Source organism: Sphaeramia orbicularis, chromosome 2, assembly GCF_902148855.1.
Source record: "Sphaeramia orbicularis chromosome 2, fSphaOr1.1, whole genome shotgun sequence".
Taxonomy (NCBI): domain Eukaryota; kingdom Metazoa; phylum Chordata; class Actinopteri; order Kurtiformes; family Apogonidae; genus Sphaeramia; species Sphaeramia orbicularis.
The window spans coordinates 832,844-856,448 of record NC_043958.1 but is presented as its reverse complement, the minus strand read 5'-3'; the positions used below and the strand labels follow the sequence as shown (position 1 = coordinate 856,448).

At 44.0% G+C, this 23,605-nt stretch overlaps 4 protein-coding genes across 5 annotated transcripts; 1 reads left to right on the top strand and 3 right to left on the bottom strand.

Annotated features, from left to right (window-relative positions):
* Nucleotides 1-566: 566 nt before the first annotated feature.
* On the bottom strand, nucleotides 567-9,596 carry LOC115432363 (solute carrier family 22 member 6). The gene is made up of 10 exons (XM_030153192.1): nucleotides 9,223-9,596; nucleotides 8,314-8,411; nucleotides 7,166-7,320; nucleotides 5,898-6,066; nucleotides 4,870-4,972; nucleotides 3,848-3,990; nucleotides 3,164-3,375; nucleotides 2,480-2,588; nucleotides 1,692-1,943; nucleotides 567-839 (listed from the first exon to the last, which is right to left on the bottom strand). Exons 1-10 carry the CDS (start codon nucleotides 9,445-9,447, stop codon nucleotides 770-772), a joined length of 1,536 nt encoding a protein of 511 aa, XP_030009052.1. The 5' UTR covers nucleotides 9,448-9,596; the 3' UTR covers nucleotides 567-769.
* Nucleotides 7,267-23,385, top strand: lipt1 (lipoyltransferase 1). The gene is made up of 6 exons (XM_030153456.1): nucleotides 7,267-7,377; nucleotides 19,654-19,805; nucleotides 20,704-20,784; nucleotides 20,916-21,365; nucleotides 21,976-22,197; nucleotides 22,280-23,385. Exons 3-6 carry the CDS (start codon nucleotides 20,745-20,747, stop codon nucleotides 22,672-22,674), a joined length of 1,107 nt encoding a protein of 368 aa, XP_030009316.1. The 5' UTR covers nucleotides 7,267-7,377; nucleotides 19,654-19,805; nucleotides 20,704-20,744; the 3' UTR covers nucleotides 22,675-23,385.
* LOC115432866 (uncharacterized protein C1orf115) lies at nucleotides 10,415-12,412 on the bottom strand. Its single transcript, XM_030153928.1, has 3 exons — nucleotides 12,251-12,412; nucleotides 11,873-12,155; nucleotides 10,415-10,875 (listed from the first exon to the last, which is right to left on the bottom strand). The coding sequence occupies exons 2-3, from the start codon at nucleotides 12,074-12,076 to the stop codon at nucleotides 10,750-10,752; spliced, it is 330 nt and encodes a 109-aa protein (XP_030009788.1). The 5' UTR covers nucleotides 12,077-12,155; nucleotides 12,251-12,412; the 3' UTR covers nucleotides 10,415-10,749.
* On the bottom strand, nucleotides 16,106-19,351 carry LOC115432524 (uncharacterized). 2 transcript variants are annotated; one of them, XM_030153399.1, is made up of 9 exons: nucleotides 19,273-19,351; nucleotides 18,615-18,767; nucleotides 18,410-18,538; nucleotides 18,025-18,321; nucleotides 17,245-17,502; nucleotides 17,129-17,169; nucleotides 16,950-17,052; nucleotides 16,477-16,866; nucleotides 16,106-16,181 (listed from the first exon to the last, which is right to left on the bottom strand). In XM_030153399.1, exons 2-8 carry the CDS (start codon nucleotides 18,705-18,707, stop codon nucleotides 16,603-16,605), a joined length of 1,185 nt encoding a protein of 394 aa, XP_030009259.1. In that variant the 5' UTR covers nucleotides 18,708-18,767; nucleotides 19,273-19,351; the 3' UTR covers nucleotides 16,106-16,181; nucleotides 16,477-16,602. The 2 variants fall into 2 exon arrangements, with proteins under 2 accessions (XP_030009259.1, XP_030009268.1); XM_030153408.1 differs by having other exon boundaries at nucleotides 16,950-17,016.
* Nucleotides 23,386-23,605: the final 220 nt, after the last annotated feature.

The window sequence follows — 23,605 nt, the reverse complement described above, 5'->3', positions numbered from 1 at the left end:
TTTAGGTTTTTGCATGTGTTAAGGATTTGACCTATTCTTATTTAGTTAAATAATGTTGAATATTGTCAGATAGTAATGGCCATTATTCTGGAGTTTATAATTTTATGTACTAATATTATGCTGTTGTTTTTTTGTGCTAACATTTAGCCATTAGCCTATAGTTTATATTTTTGTGCGCTAATGTTTAGCTATTATCCTGTAGTTTACATTTTTATGTGCTATTAGCCTATAGCTTATATTTTATGCAGTGTTTGTGAATGAAATTATAGCTTATAGTGCTTTTTTTTTTTTTTTTTTTTAGTGCACTAATGTTCAGCTAAACAGAAGAGTCAAATGCTTCCTCCTTCCCCTGTCATCACTGTTAAAATACAATTTAGAGTGAATAAGGTCAAATGTTTTATTAAGGCTGACATTAAAGTACAGCTCAGATCAGGGTGAACACAGTTATGGATGGTTAAAAGTTTATGGTTCAATGTAAAGACGATACAGACCTGTGTATGTAAAAGTAAACTGTGACTACAGTAAAGTAGCGTTTAGAGCTGAATAAGGATGACAAGGATCATCTGTGAAGTTGGAACTGATCTTTATTGTCCAAACGATGACAACAACCGATTCACTTAGTTAAAAACACAAAACCAAGTAAATGCAAAACAATCTACAGTAAATTTAAGCCACAAAATGCTGTCCGAGAGGTAAAAACGACCGTCTTCATGTTTAAACCCACATACATCTTGTATTTAATCAAACAAATGGAATTGATTCAGTAAAATCAGATCAGTCCTGTCTGCGACGTCGGAGTTTGGGCATCGTCTTTTTCTGCAACGGCGACGTCCAATGTCCTGGAAACCAAGAAAAACACACAATCACCTACGTTTACGGCAAAACGTCAAAACCAATGTGTTCATCTAAACATTGTCAAACCTGATTGTATCTGCATTTACCAGTGACTGTCCTCTGCCTCTGCTCCTCTTTCTCTGAGAACTGGTTCGTTAATTAATGAGTTATTACACACATCTGAGCCTTTGTTTTTGTGTTTTAACATAACTGAGAACTGCAATATAAAATATTAAAAATATATATATATATGTATTCTCTAACCTGACAGCCTTTATAGCAATGAGCCTGTAGTTTGTATTCTTATGATCCAGTGTTTAGCTGTTAGCTTGTAGTTTGTCTACTTGTGTCTGACAACCTTTGACCTGCTGTTTAATGTGTATCTGACAGATGAGACCCGATGGAATCAACAGTTAAATCTGAAGTGTGGCCTTTTACAAAACCTACAGAAAATGTTATATTTCATCCTTGTGTTTCCATTCAGCATTTTCTTCAAATGTTCAATTTAAAATCAAAAAGGTGGAATATTTTAAAATTAAAATATGAAATATGAAAAAAGTGGTTAAAATTTTAAGAAGCTGCTGTTATGTGACCAAAATTGGATTTATTTGCGATCTGTGATGTGATGTAATAATCAGTAAATTAGTCAGAGTAATTGTTAATTTGACAGATGAGAGCTGAAGGAAGCAACCATTAGCAACAGCAGAGATCAGAAAGACAGAAATTAGCATTTCATTTTGACGATATACTGTCAATTTTGATAAAAACTTACCAAATACTGCGGTGGAAATGTTTTTTACACAGTCTACTATAAACCCTAGGATTTATCGGAATAAATGGAGCAGCTGCTTCCTCACCGCTTCCTCCAGAGGGCGCTCCAGCTGGGTGGGCGGGGCCTCGGCTGTCTGTCACAGTCCTCCACCGAATCAGGAAGCGGGACGCCGCTGGTCTCTGGCAGCAGCAGACACAGACCGCAGCCTACAATTGGTCCGCTGCTGTAGACCAGCATGGCAGCCAATGAGATGGCTCCGTTGGGGTTGGGTGGGACCAAGGTGTTGGCCAGGCAACCGATTCGGAAACACAGGTTAACGAGTGACATGCAACGTTGTCTGTTCAAGGACAACAAGGACAGTTAGCGGCTCAGATTTCAGCTAGTTGCATCTTTTACGTCGTTTTCCTCCATTTGTGTCTTTGTCGTTTTCGTCTCGTTGCATCTTTAATCTAAATTTTGTCTAATGTTTAAAATGTCATATTCATCTTGTTTGGTCTTTGCCGTTTTCATCTCATTGCGTTTTTTGTCGTTGTCATCTTGTTTTCATCCCATTGTGTCATCGATGTCTCTTTGCGTGTGTTGAAGTTGTCGTCTTGTTGCCTCTTCAGTCATTGTCGTGCCATTGTGTTGTCTTGTGTCTTTTGTTAGTGTTGTCGTCTTGTTGCGCCATTGTTGTCTTGTTGCGTCTTTTATCATTGGCGTCTCGTCATCCTCCCTTTGCACTGTTGTCGTCTTCTGTCATTGTCATGTCATCGTCCCATAGCATTGACGTCGTCTCATTGCGTCTTTTGTCATTGTCGCCCCATTGCGTCATTGTTTTGTTGCGTCTTTTGTCATCGTTTCATCGTCATCTCGTTGCACGTTCGTTCATACCTGACGACGGTGGGGAACAACTCGATGCTGTACAATGTGGAGATGAAAGTTGCCGCCAGGATGCAGAGTTTTCCCAGCAGCGCTAAACTCATCACCACAACAGGTTCAGCTGAAAACAGTCAACAGAAAATAAAACCTGATCACTGATCAATACTGATATCAGCTGGTTCTGAATCTGAGAAATGATAGACGTCTAAACATAACCGACTGAATTATTAAGTCTATTTAAGTCTATTTTCTAGAATAAACGGAGTTAAAGTTGTAATTACATTAGGAAACTGATGCTAGCAGTTCTCTTTTGCTAATGCTAAAGCCTAGCCTGAGATAAAAATTATGCTAATGCTATAACATTTGAAACTGCAAGTATTTGGGCTAAATTGCTATAAAAATCAAACTACATTAGCATATTGTTGTTAATGTATTTGATGAGTATAAAGATGACTAAGCATGCTAAAGATGCTAAAATGTTGTTAGACTGTAAACAGGTGAGTCAGTAAATGTTGTTAGCATTAACAGTTATTGTTGTTAGCGTGTCACTGTTAGGTGCTAAGGCAGTTAATGTTAGCATTGACAGGTTAATGCTGTTAACATTAATGGTTAAAGTTATTAGTATTAATGCCTAATGTCGTTAGCGTGGACAGTTAATGTTGTTAGCATTAATGGCTAAAGTTGTTAACATGTCACCGTTGTGTCTGGACAGCAGTAACGACAGGAAGCAGGCGGTGCCGCTCAGGAACAGAGCAAGCATGCTGATTGCCCGACGTCCGAGGCGAACCAATGGGACGAGCAGGCACGGAGCCTCTGATAGGCCGGAAAAGAACTGGGCGGAGTATACGCCAACGCCAAAGGAGCCGATGTTCATACATATCCCAAAGTAGGTTAACGCTGACGCAACACTGGAAGAAAAGTTTAATAAGGACTCGATTAGATGTGATCATCACATAAAAATAAAAGCTGCTCTGAAAACATGAGTAAAAATAACATGGATTTATGTTAAAATGTAGGAAGTAAAAAGAAACACTGTTGGCACTCAAACCTCAAGTACCGCAGTGGAGTATTTGTACTAAGTTACTTCGTTAGCCTGTGTACATGTTGTACTTTGTAAATGTTCCATCAGTTCATGACACTGTTGATAATGTTTAACTTTGCACATGCTCAGAGTGAAGCAGCCGGCCAATCAGAGGCCGGCGATAAGGTCACCTGATGACATAATCGTTTGGTATCTCAGGCCCGTTCACACTTGAAGTGACTCCACAGGACAATGTCCAGACCGCCGCCTACTGGCCCCACCCCCCATGACTGACAAGATCAAACCGAAATGTGGGCGTCGTTCTCCAGAATTTACTCCAGAGTTCATGAAACGTGTACCTCAGGTAACCCATGATTGACAGCCGCAGCAGGACGGTGGGGTGCCGCAGGTGGATGATGTCACAGGAGGCGTGTCCTCCAGGTGTCTGGTCATCCTGAGCCTCAGTGGCTTTCTGAAGGTCAGACCAGGCCGAGTCCAGCAGCTGTAAACCCAAACAGAACCCAGTCAGAACCTGGACCCAAACGCACCACAGAACCCGGTCAAAATCAGGGCCTGGACCCAAACGCACCACAGAACCCTGGTCAAAACCAGGACCTGGATCCAAAAGGACCACAGAACCCCGGTCAAAACCAGGACCTGGATCCAAAAGGACCACAGAACCCCGGTCAAAACCAGGACCTGGATCCAAAAGGACCACAGAACCCCGGTCAAAACCAGGACCTGGACCTATTTCTCAAACACAAAGTGTATGAAATTGAACGTTCACAGATTCAGATGTGGACTAAACACCTCAGGTCCACATGAGCACAGTGTAGAAGCACCTCAGACCGACGGTGGAACTGAAAACACCTTCAAATCCAACCGTGAACACACGACAAACTGTACGACTGGAACTGAAATCTGTCTCTGATGGAACTAAAGCATCCGTCCACTCTGTCCTCCAGTGAGGACACGGGGCCCCTTTAACGAGGGCTCCTACTGAGATGTCGTTGCTAATTAGCCATTGGTTGTTTAAGTTATTTAAGTTGTGGGGGGGTCTGAACCCGGGTTCACGGTCCGTCATTCTGGATCAGACTAATCCGTCCCGTCGCCTTCGTGGCTGAGTCTGGCTTTGACGTGTTGTTTTTCTTCTTCTGTTGTTTTTTGATGATAACCTAACCCGACGTCCTGCGATTGGTCCAAAGGTCCGTTGGTTTCCAGTCAACCTCCTCACTAAGTTTTGTCCTAAACTAAAACGAAAAAGGTCTAAATAACCGTCCACCACCACCCGGCGCTAAAACACCAAAGTGAAACGCCATGTCAACACCTTTGAGTATTTTACTGAACATTTGATCAGACTTAAAATAAAGTGTGTTTTTACCAGGTCCAGACACTGTTTATCTGCTTTGCTGTTGCTACGGTAACGGTCCAGAACATCCATCCTCTTCTTCAACAACAACCAGCGAGGAGATTCTGGGATGGACCTGGACGAACGAAGGGACATCAGTGAAGGGACGGCAGCTAAAGGCTGAACACACACCGTTCTATGTCAGACGCACAGAAAAACTGGACATAGTGGACATATAGTGGACACACAATGGACATGTAGTGGACATACAGTGGACATATAGTGGACACACAATGGACATACAGTGGACATATAGTGGACATACAGTGGACATATAGTGGACATATAATGGACATACAGTGGACATACAGTGGACATATAATGGACATACAGTGGACATATAGTGGACATACAGTGGACATATAGTGGACATATAATGGACATACAGTGGACATATAGTGGACATACAGTGGACATATAGTGGACATATAATGGACATACAGCAGACATATAGTGGACATACAGTGGATATATAGTGGACATACAGTGGACATATAATAGACATATAGTGGACATACAGTGGACATATAGTGGACATATAATGGACATACAGTGGACATATAGTGGACATATAGTGGACATACAGTGGACATATAGTGGACATATAATGGACATATAATGGACATGTAGTGGCCATATAGTGGACATACAGTGGACATATAGTGGACATACAGTGGACATATAATGGACATGTAGTGGCCATATAGTGGACATACAGTGGACATATAGTGGACATATAATGGACATACAGTGGACATATAATGGACATGTAGTGGACATATAGTGGACATACAGTGGACATATAGTGGACATACAGTGGACATATAATGGACATGTAGTGGCCATATAGTGGACATACAGTGGACATATAGTGGACATATAATGGACATGTAGTGGACATATAATGGACATGTAGTGGACATACAGTGGACATATAGTGGACATATAATGGACATATAGTGGACATGTAGTGGACACCCTAGTGCAGGTGGGGTACGTACAGGTAGAGCGGCAGGCAGACGAGCTGTGGCAGAGACAGTGATAGGTGGAGCCACCTCCAGGTGGGGCTGAGCCATGCCAGTGGAGCCCCGCCCATCGTCCCAAGGCTGAAGCAGAACGGTAGGAAGGCTGGCGGCCACAGACGGACGGTGGGCGGAGTCCACTCCACCGCTACACCAATGGTTAGACCAGACAAGTTAGACCAGTTAGACCAGACCAGTTAGACCAGAACATTAGACCAGTTAGACCAGAACATTAGACCAGTTAGACCAGAACATTAGACCAGTTAGACCAGAACATTAGACCAGACCAGTTAGACCAGTTAGACCAGATGACTTTTCGTTGAATAAATGATCCAGTTCTAGGTGGTTCTGCCAGTTCTATCAGAGTGCTGGTGTATTCTCCAGTGGGTTTGAGGTTCTGATGACCCTGGTGCTGGTCTCCTTGTGGTTCTGCTTCCTGGTCCAGGTCTCTGCTGGATGCTGTCCTGCTTCATTAATCCTCTGCTTCATCAGTGTCACATGGTCTTCATCAGCTGTGTCCTGCTGTCGTCCAGTCAGAGTCAACCGAACCCTCAGGATACACCCCTCAAACTACACCCATTAAACTAGAAACACCAAACTCCACCCATGTGTCTGTAAAATCTGTGTGGATCCTCCTCAACGATGACTTAACCTGTAGCTTCATGGGATTCAAAACATCAACCGGATGGTTACCCAGGTAACTGTGTAGGTCTACGTCTAATGTAGGAGGAGAGGCAGAAGACTGAAAGTATGGAAAAACTACAGAAAAACAACTAAAACAAGTCAAAAATACAAATAAAACCACTTATGATGAAATCAGCAGATGAAGGAACTAATACACACCACGCTATGCTAACAGTCTTCATGTAGCCCCAATAACAGTTTTCATGCTAAACTATGCTAACAGTCTTCATGTAGCCCCAATAACAGTTTTCATGCTAAGCTATGCTAACAGTCTTCATGTAGCCCCAATAACAGTTTTCATGCTAAGCTATGCTAACAGTCTTCATGTAGCCCCAATAACAGTTTTCATGCTAAGCTATGCTAACAGTCGTCATGTAGTCCCAATAACAGTTTTCATGCTAAGCTATGCTAACAGTCTTCATGCAGCCCCAATAACAGTTTTCATGCTAAGCTATGCTAACAGTTTTTATGCAAATCTATATAAATAGTTTTTAAGCAAAACTTCACCAAGAGTTCTAACCACTAACAGACTTTATGCTAAGCTATGCTAACGGGGTTCGTACCAAGGCTGAAGGAGCAGATGTTGATGCAGCAACAGCAGACGCCTGTCAGGCAACGAACAGCAACAAAGACCAGCGGCTGAGGAAGGATGGCGGGCAGGACACCGCAGACGGCGTGGATGGAGACACACGCCAAGAGCACGGGACGCTTCCCATACCTGCAACGACAACATGACAACAGGGCAACATGGCAATGCAACAACAAGACAACACAGGTTGGATTAGTTTGGTTGAATTATTATATCCCTGAAATGGAGTTTGGGGGATCTGCTGGTTTTACCCTGAACGCCGCTGTCAGATCTGCTGGATCTGGATCTCCTGGGTGTGAACTCAATAATTAGGACAAATTTGGTTGGATTTCTTCTCCTTGATGACCAACACAGTGGACCCCTAGTGGAAGAACCTTATCGATTTCAGCTTCTCTATGAGTATTATCAGTCGTCCACATGGGGGCGCTGTAGTTGAAAATCAGTTTTTTGGACATAAATCGAGCATTAATTGGACGATTGAGATCAAATGTGGTTCCTATTGATGGTCTTCCAGATGTCCATGTTCTGTCGACCGTCCAGAGTTCATATGGGGTCATGTTCATTCACTAGGTGGAGTTTTGTGGGGAAAAATTGGTTCTGTGACCATTATTCTGCCATTATCAGGTCCATGTAGCTCAAACTGAGTTCATATCTATTGTCGAACAGTTCTCTTTATTCATGCCACTACCTTGAGTTTACATGATGTCATATTTGGACACTGGGGGGGCATCCAAATAGTTGGGGGCACTTCTGTTGAAAAATCTGTTTTTTGGACATTATTAGTAAATGTAGTAGGCCAATCAAACTCAAATTTGGTTCATATCGATCATCTAAAATTAAGTTGGTATCTTTTGTACATTGTGTTTTGTTTATTTACTTTATTACATTGCAGAGGATTGGGGGGATTTTGGGGATATACCACTGCTATCGACCACCAACAGCGTAAGCCTGGTTCAACTTACATTGTCTTGATTCTGATTCAATAACAAAAAAAAAAAAGAAAATCTGCTTTAAATAACAAAACCAGAGGCTAAAGGTGTGTGTTGTCTAGTCACTTATTGTTGTGTCTTTGACGCTGATTGATTTGAAACCAGTGATGTGACCTTTGTGTCCAGTCCATACCTGTCGGACAGGGCTCCTCCAATCAGAGACCCCAGCAGTAAACCCCCCATGAAGAAGGTCTGACCATACGACAACCAGTCTGTCCACGCACACACTGACTGACACACAAACACCAGGCATGAGTGACGCACACACAGACCCACAACACTGCACTAAAACTACACAACAGTCAGGATGATCACAGATAACAACCACTAAAAAAACAAAACCAAACATGGACAAAGTCATCAATAAAGTCAATAAAAATCTATTAAATATGAACAAAATGAGCACTAAGTGAACACAAAAGGACTGAACGTCACAAAATTAATGATAAAGAAAAACATCAATGAAATATTTAAAAATGAAAAATAAGGTTTTTTTTTTATGAGATTGTGCAAAGTCTGTTTTCTTTTCTTTTAACTGTTCACAGACATGAGTTAAAACTAAACTAATATTAACACGTTCAGGTTATGAATTAACATCCTTTAACTTTATTTATCCACTGACTTCAGTCTGGTTGACCAATAATATTCATCCACTTTTATACATACGGAGGATGTTTATAGTGTAAATGTTTAGGAAAACTTTACTTTTTGCAGTTAATTACAGATAAAATTAGAAATTCTACCCATTATTTATACATTGTATTCATGTTAATGGTTTTTATCTTTGTAGAAATTATATTTATGGGGTAAATATTTCGGGAGATGGTTTAAAATGTCAGGTGTTATTTAGTCTTTTTCAGGACTTTTATTTAATGATGTTTTATTTTATTTTTTTTATTTTTTATTTTTTTTAACTTTTTCAGGTTTTTGTTTAATGTCTAATATTTGTCCGTTTTTACACATATTGACGTGTAGATGATATTTATATTGTAAAATCGGTCTTAAAACTTGACAGAAAACGGTCAAAGTGCTTTTAACTCACGTCTCCGGTCCCGCGCTTCATCGTCCAATCAGCGTTGCGGACTGGAAACCCGACGGATCCTGATTGGTTGCCGGCCGCGTCCGGGACCGAGCCGCCGGTGCCGTTGTCATGGCGACAGGTGTCGGCGGCCACAGCGGCGGTGAAGATGTCAAGGAAGAAGAGGAACGAGGAGAAGAAGAAGACGAGCGCGAGGCGCCACAGCACGGACACCTGCAGCGGAGACATGCCGGGCCGAACCGAACCGGGCTACAGCCGCTCCATGGCGCGGTGGGCCGGGACCGAGCGGAGGGTCCAGCGGGGGAGAGGTGCACAGAGTCTGGGCTCAGGGTCTGCGGGGCCCGGGGCTCCGACTGGAGGACGGAGGGAGGAGTCACCGGCTCACAGGGCACAGGACCGGACACAGGACCCGCCCCCTTATAGACACGAACACGCCCATTTATGGCCACAGACACGCCCCTCTACTGGCCTCTGTCGCGAACATGAACCCGCCCTGGCCCCGCCCCATGGACCTACCCGGCCCCGCCCCTTTGGACCTAAACTGGCCTTCAGGAACACAAACACAGCTCCTCCCAGTGGTCATTTAATGAACTGCAGCCACTGTAGAAAGAATAGAATGAATACAATCTGAACAGTCAATAACATCTACAAATATGACCAACAGAATCAGTAAAATGAGCAAAAACAAAGAAAATGTGAACGATATGAGGACCAAGTAAACACAAATAGACACAATAGTCACAAAATGAACAAAAAATAAACAGAAAAGGAACAAAATAACCATTTAAATGTCAAAGAACAAACAGAACATGAACAAAATATGAGCAAAAAGAACAAAATATGAATAAAATCATCAATGAAGACAGAAAATATGAACAACATGAGCTCCAAGTAAACACAAATGAACAAAATAGTCACAAAAAAGTAAAAGTGTTATGTAAAATTAACCCCAAAAAAGGACATCTATAAAATGAACAAAAACAAACATACATAAAATATGTACTAGATGGTCAAATTGGTCCAACACTTTACAAAAAAATAATAAAAAGAAACTAAATTGATAAAATGAACATAAATAATAAGATGACCTGAGATGGTCCCATGTGTACCTGAAGGGGGCGGGGCTGAGCAGTGACCGTTAGAGGGCGTCAAACATCAGCGTCCTGTGGAGTTTCATTCCAAACTGAGTCATAAACACAAGTTTAGATGTTTATTAAAGACAAAGACATTTCATACATTTGAGAAAAGACAAACTGATGATGAAAACCAGACCAGACATGAAAACCAAGGTTTTCAGATTAAGAGTCCTTTTCAGCCCTGTAATGTTTGTTCATGTGGCGTCATTAAGTAAACAAACAGAGTAAAAGTCACAGAATTAAAAAAAAAACAACAGGAAAATGGACAAAGTCATTCACAACACTGGATCCTTCTACAATAATAATAAAAAAATAGGAGAAAAAAGTTCACATTTTGGTGATGAATAAATAAAACTTCATCATCCTTCATCTCTCTGGACTCGTCCATTTCCCATCATGCCTTGTGAGCGGCAGTCGCCACCGACACAGCAGCGGCGACCGGCGTAGAGTAGGCAGACATCATGTTCTGTAACCCGGCAACCAGGCATCGCCAGGTGAACCGCAACGCCTTCCCCATGTTCTGCAACACAGACATCAGCAAGGATTTGGACCTGAAGAACCTACAGAACCTGTCGTATTCAGGTTCTACTGGGTTCTACCTGTCGTATTCAGGCTCTACTGGGTTCTACCTGTCGTATTCAGGTTCTACTGGGTTCTACCTGTCGTATTCAGGTTCTACTGGGTTCTACCTGTCGTATTCAGGTTCTACTGGGTTCTACCTGTCGTATTCAGGCTCTACTGGGTTCTACCTGTCGTATTCAGGTTCTACTGGGTTCTACCTGTCGTATTCAGGTTCTACTACGTTCTACCTGTCGTATTCAGGTTCTACTGGGTTCTAACTGTCGTATTCAGGTTCTACTGGGTTCTAACTGTCGTATTCAGGTTCTACTGGGTTCTAACTGTCAGTATTTGGGTTCTACTGGGTTCTAACTGTCGTATTCAGGTTCTACTGGGTTCTACCTGTCAGTATTCAGGTTCTACTGGGTTCTACCTGTCGTATTCAGGTTCTACTGGGTTCTATCTGTCAGTATTCGGGTTCTACTGGGTTCTACCCATCGTATTCAGGTTCTACTGGGTTCTACCTGTCCTATTCAGGTTCTACTGGGTTCTACCTGTCAGTATCCGGGTTCTACTGGGTTCTACCTGTCGTGTTCAGGTTCTACTGGGTTCTATCTGTCAGTATTCGGGTTCTACTGGGTTCTACCCATCGTATTCAGGTTCTACTGGGTTCTACCTGTCCTATTCAGGTTCTACTGGGTTCTACCTGTCAGTATTCAAGTTCCACTGGGGTCCAACTGTCAATATTCAGGTTCTACTGGGGCCCATCTGTCAGTGTTCAGGTTCTACCTGTCATATTCAGGTTCTACTGGGTTCTACCTGTCATACTCAGGTTCTACTGGGTTCTACCTGTCATATTCAGGTTCTACTTGGTTCTACCTGTCAGTATTCAGGTTCTACTGGGTTCTAAGAATCAGCACTAAGGTTCTTCAGGACCTTGCGGTTCTGCGTGTTCTTACCTTCCTGTACTTCTTGTACCTCCTCTTCTTCCTCTTCTTCTTCTCCTCCTTCCTCCTTCTCGTCTCCTGCGTCTCTCGTTCGTCCTCGTCTTCGATCAGAGGTTCATATTTTTCGGGCAGGAAACTGAAGTGGACGTCCTTGGACGTCTTCTGCCTGGTCTTCGTTCCTGGAAGAGCGTCGGTCGTCTCGTCCTCAGGGTCCATCACTGTCTCTGGTGGTGGTTTTCTCGTCTTGCCGCCGTCGCCGTCCTCCTGGTCTGTGTCTGTTCGGAAGCACCAGGACCTTTGGACGGAGGCGGAGTCTGCGTTTATGAGTTGCTCGAAGCTCAGGAAACACTGGGATTAGAAGAAGAATGTGGAGGCTGTTGTTGTTCGTACCTGAACGTTTGAGCCACTGCAGTAGTTTCAGTAAACACACACTGACCTTTGACCCACTGAGTCACCACCGAAAACACACCACCACCCCACAAACCACCTGAGACCTGGTCCAACTGAGACCTGGTCACCTGAATGGGTCCACCTGAGACCCGGTCCAACTGAGACCTGGTCTACTTGACCCGTTCCTTTTTGAGTGAGTCTGAGCTTCACAAATGTTGAAAATATGAACAAAATAATGGTTCAAGTGTAGAAAACGTGACTAAAATCACATGTTTTGGTCATAAATGTTGTCTGTTCTATTTTCACTAAACGTCTCAGATGTGAGATAAAGCCAAAATATTTGAACCCCTTTTCTATGACGTAAAATGACTGAAGCATTAATAAAACATAGTGAAACCGTGGTAAAAACAGACCTCAGAGGGTTTTTAAAATGATCACTGCTCAGATTTCAAAGAAGAATAAATGCATTTTATAAAACCTGCAGATGGGACCAGTAAACACACCCCCAGGATGTCCATATAAGGACCTGGATATTATTCCCACGGTAACAGAGATGTTAAACTCTCATATTGAATAAAGTCCTGGACCTGGACTAGGTTCTTGGACCTGAGCTGCCTGAGGCGTCCTGGACTCTGGTTTTATCCTGTAATAAGCTGAGGTTCAGGAGACGAAGGAAAGACCAGGGATTATGTTGGAAAAGAAAAACCTCCTGAAACTAAAACAAGATGAGACAAAGAAAAGACACGTTGGAACCAAAGCAAATGTCCAAACTGGTCTTTAATGACACCTGGTTCAGGATTACAACACCATGAACGGAGCGGAGGGTCCGGACAGGGTCTGGACTCAGAACAGGGGTCCGGACAGGGTCTGGACTCAGAACAGGGGTCCGGACAGGGTCTGGACTCAGAACAGGGGTCCGGACAGGGTCTGGAGTCAGGAGGACAAGGTTCAGGACAGGGTCTGAAGTCAGGACGGGGGTCAGGACAGGGTCTAGAGTCAGAACAGGGGTCAGGACAGGGTCTAGAGTCAGAACAGGGGTCAGGACAGGGTCTAGAGTCAGAACAGGGGTCAGGGGTCAGGACAGGGTCTAGAGTCAGAACAGGGGTCAGGACAGGGTCTAGAGTCAGAACAGGGGTCAGGACAGGGTCTAGAGTCAGAACAGGGGTCAGGACAGGGTCTAGAGTCAGGAGGACACTGGTCAGGACAGGGTCTGGAATTGGGCGGGGGGGTCAGAAGTGGTCAGGACAAGCCTCAGGATGGGGGTCAGGGCGGGGGTCCTGGATCCAGTTTGTCCCTGTTAAAGTGTGTCTGTTGTTGTAGTGTGAAGCCTTGGCGTCCAGCGTCCTCATGACCTTTGACCCTGCACACACAAAGGAGACGAGGAGGAGTCAAACGGGGTCTGTAATCTGGATGTAAACATTCAGCTGGTGTTAATCCAGACGTCGACAGGTTGAACTTTGAGCTCACGGTTTGTTTTGGTTTTGACTTTAGTTCTTTGGTTTTCATTGACTGTTCATGTGTTGGTCTGTCTTTAACCCTTTAAACACCAAAGCTGCAACATAACGGAATGAAACCGACAGCTTTTAGAAATTCAAAAAATCTACTTTGAATGTTTTTTGAAAAAACCCCAGAACACTGCGCCTAAAGGTTAATACTGCAAAGTTTTATCTGGAACCTTTTTGGTTTAGTTTGTTTGTTGTGAGTCTTTGGTTTTTGGTCTTGATGGAAGACTCTGGTTCTTCTGGTGGAGGTTTTGGGTCTTTCTGGATGTGGTTTTTAGACCTGACTGGACAGATGGTGGTTTTGACTGGTTCTGAATGAAAACTGTGTCAAACTGAAACCTATAAACATCAACCAGGGTCTGACCTCGAGCTGAACACCAAACTGACGACACAAACAAACGAAGCAGCTCCAACAGTGTCATAAAAAACCGAAGAGGATCAAAGTGATCTGAATCTACAGGATAAAACCGTCAACTATCACGAAGTTCATCAGATGGAAACGTTGACTCATCCACCGCAAACACTCTGACGACTGAAGTGTCGAGTCACCGTTTGTTCAGGAAGTGACGCCTCTGACAGGAAGTGGTTTTTATTCATGGAGGGTGTAATCTCTTTTACGACCAAAGGGACTGACCTGAAACTGCGTGGTTCAGTTTCAGCAGGTTTTACCTCCTGTAGGCCAACCAAAACCCAACAGAACCTTCAGTAAGGTTTTAGTGTTTGGTCATGTGTGCATGACATCACATCCAACGGTGCTGCTATGATGTCATATTTGTGGTCTGAAAGTCACAGGCAGCTTCTCAAATGTATTTAACACTTGTCAGTTCTTGTATTTTTCAGAACATGAGTTTGAAATGGTCCCAAATAGAACAGAACCAACCACGACACTTACAGATTTTCCAAACAGGAAAGAAGAAAATGATGTTAAAGATGAGGTCGAGTCAAATAAGAAACCCACAAAAAGACGAACACCTGAAGGCTTTTACACCTCCTCACCCGCTTCCTTCGGATATTGATGAAGTCGGCTCCTGGTCACAATCCCGGTCCTGGCCTTGACCCCGTCCCCGGTCCTGCATTGGTGTTGGGCAGGGTGACGGTCAGCCCGGTCCGGGTCCTGATCCTCAGATTCAGCTTCTTCTTCCACAGGTAATAGAACTCAACGCACTGAGGCAACGTCTTTGTCTGCACCTGAAACCAGTCAAACACAACCAACCCAGTTACCCCCCAGACCAGGACCAGGACCAGGACCTGGACAAGGAACAGGTCCCAGACTTGGAGCAGGACCCAGACCTGGACCCACTGATCTGAGATGTGACTGACGCTGGACTCACGTCTCTTTGGACACTGGTGAAGTCCTTCTGATGGAGCTGAAGAGACTGAACCAAGGACCTGGACTCTGATGGACTCCACTGACCCCCTACCGACACAACAAGAACACAACAGAAATAACAGATGACACAAAAACAACAGGAACACCAGAACAGCACCAGGTCTTTTCTCACTCATGGTTTTCATGGTGCATTCATGGTTGCCGTGTTACATTTGTTCTTTTCATGTTGCGTTCATGGTTTTGGTGCTGCATTGTTGGTTTTTGTGTTGTGTTTGTGTTGTGTTTGTGGTTTTCGTGTTGCGTTCATGGTTTTGGTGCTGCATTGTTGGTTTTGTGTTGCATTCCTGCTCTTCGTGTTACATTCTTCCTTTTGGTGTTGCGTTTGTGTTTTTTGTGTTGTGTTCGTGGTTTTCGTGTTGCGTTTGAGGTCTTGTACCTCTTTGCTTCGTGTTGTTTGGTTCAGGATTCGACAACAGCTTGTCCAACGTCACCTACAACATAATACCAACCATGAGAACAAGAACCGGATCAGAACCAGATCGGAACTGGATCAGAACCCGTATGATCCATTACCAGGAAGTCTCCTCTGCTCTCTGATAGGAGCTGGAGGACGTACTCTAGACTGGCTCCGCCCCCTGGGACCACACTGGACCGGGTCAGCATCAGCATGGCCTCCACTGAAAGACACACCTCCATCTGTGTCACATCGTCATGGTTACCACTGAATAAGTGGACCATGGGCGGGACTTCTTACCTCTCTGTTGATTGGCGACATATTCCAGCTCCGCCCATGGCGCCCACAGCAGCAGTGCATTGTGGGAGTCAGAGTGGACATATTTTAGGTCTAGCAGAGGCGGGATCTCAGCCTGGAAGTCCCGCCCTATATTGATGCGCCTGTGATTGACAGAGGAGGAGGGCCTTAAACTGCTGTGTTTGTCTTGTTGCATCTTTTATCATGTTTTTCTTTTTGCGTCTATTTCAAACATTTTTTCTTGACAATGAGTCGGACATCGCATTACTCACGGTGTGTTGATTCCTGACATTAGTGTTCCTGAAGGAGGAGGAGCTGTTTCCATGGCGACAGGGTGACTGGATCCATCTGCCAATCAGATACACTGAAGTTCACATCAGGTCAAAACAATGCACAACTAGGTGGGAGGGGTTAATGATCAGGTGGGAGGAGTTAAGGACCAGGTGGTAAAAGTTAACACGTGGTTTATTTTATTTATTGTCTTTTCTTGCTCGAAATAAGAAAATATTGTGCACAAAGTGGTTGAAATACTTGAGTTTTAGACACAGATCCTGATGAAAACATGCAAATATTCAACATAACTGATGTATTTGTGAGTAAAATGTAAAATGAACTTTTCTGGTCCGATCATGTCGACGTTTACCAGAAGACGTCGTCCTTGAGGAATCGTCCTTCTGTTTTCTGTGAGCTGGTGGTCTTGGTGGTCTCTGCTGTCCCCTATTGGTGGCGTTCACAGACCAGTACAGCCCTGGCCCTGCCCTCAGGGGGCTCAGCATGGGGGGCGGAGTGTACCGTCCAGCCCGCCCCCTTCTTCCTCAGAGATGAGACAGCGCATGAGGCTGCTGTACAGAACAGCGCCGCCCACTGAAGCTGCACGACTCCGCCTCCTCTGGACGCAACCGCCACCCCTTTTGGAGCGAACTGGCACTGAGACCGGCATCACCACGGAGACGGGGGCCGGGGTGGGGGCAGGCAGGGGCGTGGGCATGGGCGTAGGCGTGGGCACAGGTACAGGTGGGGGCGTGTCCTGGTTCTGGATGGTAGAAGGAGTATCTGGAGTTAAGATGATGTCAAATCAAACATGACTGGATGGAGGATGGGTGGTGTAGTGGTGACCTGGTTGGTCCTGGACGTGGATCGACAACCGCCGTGGGATCGCATGTGACCGTTCAACGCCGGGAGGCTGTGGAAGTCACGGTTACACACCGAACACAACAACCTGACACAACACAACAACACAACACGCCTGAGAAGGCTTTCAACAGGAGCAGTCCCACATCTGAAACACTGTTTACCTGCAGTCGGCGGCTTCGGATCCAGCGCTTCCACCACGGATCTGAACAAAACAGCACAGTTAACTGCAGCCGTGTGTGAATGAACACCATTATCCACATACAGTGTATCTACAGACCCCCGTCCAGTCCGCTTCGCCTCCGCCATCGCTCCACCTCGGCCCCGCCCGGTCCTGGATCGGCGGCAGGCGATGGCGGCCGGGGTTGGAGGTCATGGGGAAGGGGAGGGTCGTGTCTTGTGTGTGGAAGGCGGGGCTGATCCGAGGACCGGGACTGGAGACGAACGGGGCTTGTGGGTAATGTGGACTGGGCCCTGGGGTCGACGGGCTGCAGAAGGGCTGGGTGGCGCCATCGTCATGGTAACTGTTGGGGTAGAACTGGAACCAGAACCAAAAGACAAGGAAAGATTCAGTATCGTAGATTAGATTAGATTAGATTAGACTAGATTATATTAGACTAGATTAGATTAGATTAGATTAGATTACACTAGACTAGACTAGACTAGACTAGATTAGACTAGATTAGATTAGAATAGATTAGATTAGACTAGATTAGATTAGATTACACTAGACTAGACTAGACTAGACTAGACTAGACTAGACTAGATTAGACTAGATTAGATTAGAATAGATTGGATTGGATTAGATACAGGTATTAGATCATTTTTGTCTTGCTGCAACTTTTACATCGTTTTAGTTCTGTTGCGACTTTTACCTAATTTTTGTTTTGTTACATCTTTTATGTCGTGTACGTCTTATTGTGACTTTTATGTATTTTTTGTTGCGTTTGTTGCTAAACTAAAATAATAGATAATTCACATCAGATGCATAAAAACCAAAGTGGTTTTGGACGTGATTCCAGATACTTGTGTTAAAATGTCGGTGTCGGTTGTTCGTTACCTCTGACAAAGGGTTGTAGAAGTTGTCGGTCAGTCCTGAGCTGAACTCCGTGGACCTCCACCTTATTGGGTCTACTTCTCCCGACACCGAGCCCAGACCAGAGCTCTGCCCCTGGGTCTGAACCGGCTCCAAGGCCCCCCAGGGGTCTACGTCTGGACCGGTGGACAGGAGACATTGTGGATCTGGAAAAGAGAAGACCTCGGACTGGAGGGGGTCACAGCTCAGACCGCAACCGAACTGGGTCTGGGTCTGGGTGTGGGTCTGCAGGTGGAGATCCAGGTGATCCAGGTCCTGGTTCTGGTTCACGTCAGAGAGAAAGAGATTAGAACGATGAGCTGGTCCAGGTCGAACCATGAACATCTCACGCTCTTGTTTCAGATCTCACCTGGTCGCAGTAGGTGTAGCCGCTGGGCATGCTGGGAAACTGAGAGGGGAGCTGAGACCGGGTCCAGTCTGCGTTTTCCAGACCAGGACCCTGAGCAAGGCAGGATGGGAGGAGCTGAGGGGATGAAACCTGGGGACGTTTAAAGGTGTCGCTGTTAGGTTATGGAACGATAGTGACACTTGAATGGTTAAATCTAAACACACACCTGGGTGAGATGATGGTTACCATGGTTTCTGACCACCTGGTGCATGATGGGAGGTGACGAACAGGAGGGAAACGCCCACATGTCAGACATCATATCAAATTAACACACTGTGGTAACACTGTTCGTTTAGGTGACGGTGTGTTCAAGGACCACCTGTAGAAACAGGAAGTCCCATTACCCATAAACTCCCACGTCACATGACATGTTTTATTCTCTTTCATTTGACTTGAATGTGGGTCAGTTGTTGTTACCACAAAGAAACAAAACCTCAGAACCTTTACTACAGTAAAAGTACAAATACTGTGATATTAGTACGTTGAGCAGGTTTTAATGTTGGTGTGTAGTAAAAACTGAAGCTGTAAATGACTTTGTCTTTCTCATTCACTCAAAGTGGCATCGAAGTGAAAAACTCAAGTGGAGATGATCGATTTCTACTGTTTATACGTGGAAATTCTGAAGTTATTTGTTTAAGATATGTTGATCAGATTAAACTTGTTGATAACGTATAATGGTTATTTCCTCTTTACATTTTAAAACTTATTGTGAAACTGTGATAAAACCTTAAATGATACATTTATGGAGTTAAATGTGATGAAGTGAGAACTGTAAATATAACCAGAGGTGAAGAATTGAGTTTAAAGTTAAAGTATCTCCTCACCTGAAGCATCGTCTTCGTCTCCGTCCTCGTCTGTATCTGTGTGGGTCTGTTTGTGTGTCTGTGTGCGCTGTCATCAGGATGTGGTCACATTTTCTTCCTCTCTGCTCGTCTCTGCCTCTTCCTCGTGGTTTTGTCTAGTTTAATTCTGATCCGATAACTTGTCATTGTGTCAAATAAATCCAACACTTTGACATTTAAATTCCATTTGAGTCTCTCATCATGTTTTAAAGCTCATCTGTGCTTTGAAACAAATGGAAGTATTATGTTTTACTCAGTAGTACTTCTACTGAAGTACTTGTATTTTTTCATTTCTCTACATCTCTTTAAACATTTTTGTCTGTGTTTTTGCTCATAACATATGGTTTCACCTTGTATTCACAGTGGGGTCAGTAAAACGTTTAGTAACGGCCTCAGCGGTGGGTGGAACAGTTGTTTGCCGGGTCGTGGTTCCATGCGGAACCTTTACAGTGACGGACCGGGTCTGACCCAAACACACGGTCACGTTAATAAGAAACCTCCGGTGGTGAATTTAGGTATGTTTTCAAGTATTTAGGCATCATTAAGTATTAATAATGTGTTTTTCCTATGGCGTGAGCCCGTGACGTGAATGCACATCTCATACGTTCATCATTTTACGTCTGTTTTCGGCGTAAATCGCTGTGTTCGCGGTCATACATGTCCGCCATTTTGGACCGGTCATTCGTCTAAACACGCAGAAGTTAACGGAGGTGCTGCGGGTTTTCAGTTTTACATCACGCTTAATGTCTTTGTTGATTTTGTGTTTAAGCAAACGTCGTGTAGAGCACAACTCGTAAACACAGGTATACTACGGCTTTTATGCGTTTGACCGGTCCAAGATGGCGGAAGTTGAGCTTCCTTTGTAGTCGTGTAACTTCGGTTGGTTCCGGTCGTACTTCGGCTCAGGTCGGTTCGGCTCGGATTTAACGCCGTCATTTACAGTAACGTAAAGGGGATAAAAATGTCGTTTAAAGACAGCGAATTAAAATGAATGCCGTTTGTTGGCCAGTTTAAGCTAAAGCTAACAGGTGAGTTAAATGTGAATATTTCACATAAAGTCACAAATTTCAGAACTTCTCCTACTTCATGTCCTGGAAGTTAATATTAAAACTTGAAGTAAATACCAGGGATTTGTGTAAAACACATGTTTATTCATGAATTCACAAAATAGTTTATCTTGTTTCATCATGTTTGGAGTTGAAAACTTGTGAAGTTCAGTTTGATGAATAAAAACAATGTTAAAACTAATGTTGAGCCAATAAAATTAGGTTATTAAAAATAAAAATAAAACTATAAATACCAGCTTGAATAAGGTTTGTGGCTGATAAATGTTAGTATTTTCAGCAGTGCATTATTGTGTTTGTTTGTCTATTTAATTCATTTTTATCTAATTTATTTATTTTTTATTGTCAGATGTTTCCATCATGAGAAGGTGACGTCCATCTTCAAACACCATGATGTCAAACGTCAGACGGATGGTGTCGCTCTTTAAAGGTTTAATCTGTCAAGTTTCTAATTTAAACAAGTGTTTTTGTGACTCTGACCATGTTCTGGACCGAGTCAGACCTAAAACTGCTGCAGGTAACCACGCTCACCTGAGTCTTATCCCTTTAAATTGTGGACAGGTGTTTGTCGGACCAGGACCTGCCCGGTTCACACCTGGACCAGTGGGGCGGGGCTGGTCCTGCAGTCCCGGTCCACAGATGTGTTCCAGAACCTGGCCCTGGAGGACTGGATCGAGGCCAACGTGGACCTGCGGCAGCGCGGCGTCCTGCTGCTGTGGAGGAACCGACCGGCCGTGGTCATTGGCCGACACCAGAACCCCTGGACCGAGTGCGACCTACAAGCGGCCACGAAGGCCGGGATCCACGTGGCCCGGAGGCGGAGCGGAGGCGGGACCGTCTTCCACGACCTGGGGAACCTGAACCTGACCTTCTTCACCTCCAAGAAGAACTACGACCGGCGGCGGAACCTGAAGATGATCACTGACGCCCTGAGGAGGGTGCGGCCGGAGCTGGACGTCCAGGCCACCGACAGACTGGACATCGTACTCAACGGACACCTGAAGATTTCAGGTGAGTGATGGGGAGGGGGCGTGGCCTGTCAGTTGTCACAAATGATGCTGACCTTTTCAGTGACATAAACACAGACTGAGATGGTGATGTAGATTCCACATCTGTTGGTATTGGCCTGGTTGTTGTTTTCATTGTTTACATTGTTTACTTTGTGGTTTATGACAATATCTGTTCTTTAAATCATTTAAATTATTCACATTATTTATGTCGTTTACTTTGTTTACATTGTTTCTATTTTTGTTTACTTTGTTTACATTATTACATTTGTGTCAGTTTCTGTTGTTTACATTGTTTCTGTTGTTTTTACAAAATTTCCATTGTTTCCATTTCTGATACATAACATCGTTTCTGTTGTTTGTTTTGTTGTTGACATGGCTTATGAGTTTGTTTACATTATTCACATTGTTTTCATTATTGTGTGTGTTTTGTTTATTGTTGTTTATGTTGTGTTTTTGTATGATTATTTCTGTTGTTTTTATTGTTGTTTATACTTTTTACACTGTTGTTTACATTGTTTTTGTATGTGCTGTTTACATGGTTTATGATATTGACCCAGGTTTTCATATATTGCTTACATTGTTGTTGTTGTTTACATTGTTGTTTACTGCAGGCACTGCATCCAGACTCCGCAGGGACTCCTCCTACCATCATTGTACCCTCCTCCACTCTGCTGATCGTTCCGCCCTCTCCGCTGTGCTCCGCCCCTCCACTTCCGGTATCCATAGCAATGCAACACCCAGCGTCCCCTCACCTGTGGCCAACCTGGTGGACCACGCCCCCACGCTGCAGTGGGAGGAGCTACTGGAGGCTCTGGTTGACCAGTACAATGAAGGTTCTGGTTCAGTTTTTAATGGATTTTGTTTTGACAGAATGTGGTGTTTGTTTTACTCCTCGTTTCCTCCTCCTTCTTCTAGAATTCGGCTGTACATCTGCGTTGACGTCCATCGATCCGTCAGATGAGGCTTCGTTTCCTGGAATCGGTCTTTTTGTGTCGGAGCTGAGCAGCTGGGAGTGGACGTTTGGTAAAACTCCTAAATTCAGCGTCCGGACAGTTCTGGATCTGTCGGAGCACCGCTCGGCTCAGCTCCACCTGGAGGTGAAAAACGGGCTGGTGGCGTCCTGCCAAGTCCTGGTTCCTCCGGACTGGATCCCCCAGAGCCTGGCTGACCAGCTGAGCCAGGTCCTGGTCGGGGAGCGCTTCTGCCGACACGGGGCCGCCGCCGCTGCTGTCAGCACTCTGCTCCGATTGGACGGGACGGGCGGCCGGCTGGAGGAACTGAGCAAGGCGGTGCTGAGGGCGATGGGCTGAGTTTGCTGCCCTTGGTGGACACATGGGGAAACTGCAGACGAGGACCAGGTCTGAGGACGTCCATTAATGGAAGAAGAAAAATGAAAATCCATCACAAACATGGAAACTAAAGACAGACAACGAACTCTGGAGCATAAAGTGGAATAAATAATGGTTTTATGAATCAGATTTGATGTCATATGTTCTTTAATTGGATCTTTTTCAGCTTCTTTCAATCAAGATACTCATGATACGAAGACACATTAAAACTCAAAACAACTCATGAGACTGAAATGAAAACCGAACATCCACCTCGTATCAGCTTTTAACAGATCACGGTTAAAACCTGAATAAAAAATATTTCAGTACATATTATTTTTAATTTTCATCTATTTTAACTTTTAAATCACTTTGATGAGCAATGTTTCACTTCTGTTGATCTGTGTTGAATGAAATTAAACTGATGGTTGTTTTGTTAAAAACAGATTCACAGGGTCATAAAAGTCCAATTTGTCATAGAAACAAAACAGTTTTATAACAGTTTGAGGTAATAACCCAAGAGTTTAACACACATCTAACAAATTGTTTATCATAATTTATAACGGATATACTATCATGTCGCAGTACGCATGCGCCCACGAGAACCATGCTGCTGCTCAGAGATCAGAGACACAAAATAGAGGGCTCACTCTGATTTAGTTCTCAAGACAGAAAAGCGTTTATTCTGGTTATTGATGCATAGGTAGCTGCGTGTAATGAAATGTAAATCAATAAAACGTTTTATTAAATGGATTTAAATGCATGGAATTAATCACAAAACTATGGTTCAATTATAAGTATCACATGTTTAATCGATACAGAACACATGTAAGTAATAAATAGTAATAGTAATCAGTCCCGGGTTGTGCGTAGTATATATATATATATATATATATATATATATATATATGAT

Excerpts from the sequence above, each read along its gene's own strand:
- LOC115432524 (XM_030153399.1), bottom strand. The coding sequence starts at position 18,707 with ATGATGTCTGACATGTGGGCGTTTCCCTCCTGTTCGTCACCTCCCATC. Across the intron at positions 18,322-18,409 it reads GCTACACCTACTGCGACCAG|AACCAGGACCTGGATCACCT; the intron begins GTGAGATCTGAA and ends GACGTGAACCAG. Across the intron at positions 17,503-18,024 it reads TCTACAACCCTTTGTCAGAG|TTCTACCCCAACAGTTACCA; the intron begins GTAACGAACAAC and ends TTCTGGTTCCAG.
- lipt1 (XM_030153456.1), top strand. The coding sequence starts at position 20,745 with ATGATGTCAAACGTCAGACGGATGGTGTCGCTCTTTAAAG. Across the intron at positions 20,785-20,915 it reads GATGGTGTCGCTCTTTAAAG|GTGTTTGTCGGACCAGGACC; the intron begins GTTTAATCTGTC and ends AATTGTGGACAG. Across the intron at positions 21,366-21,975 it reads CGGACACCTGAAGATTTCAG|GCACTGCATCCAGACTCCGC; the intron begins GTGAGTGATGGG and ends TGTTTACTGCAG.
- LOC115432363 (XM_030153192.1), bottom strand. The coding sequence starts at position 9,447 with ATGTCTCCGCTGCAGGTGTCCGTGCTGTGGCGCCTCGCGCTCGTCTTC. Across the intron at positions 7,321-8,313 it reads GGAGGAGCCCTGTCCGACAG|GTATGGGAAGCGTCCCGTGC; the intron begins GTATGGACTGGA and ends TTGTCGTTGCAG. Across the intron at positions 1,944-2,479 it reads TTGTTCCCCACCGTCGTCAG|ACAACGTTGCATGTCACTCG; the intron begins GTATGAACGAAC and ends GTCCTTGAACAG.
- LOC115432866 (XM_030153928.1), bottom strand. The coding sequence starts at position 12,076 with ATGGACCCTGAGGACGAGACGACCGACGCTCTTCCAGGAACGAAGACC. Across the intron at positions 10,876-11,872 it reads GGTACAAGAAGTACAGGAAG|AACATGGGGAAGGCGTTGCG; the intron begins GTAAGAACACGC and ends TCTGTGTTGCAG.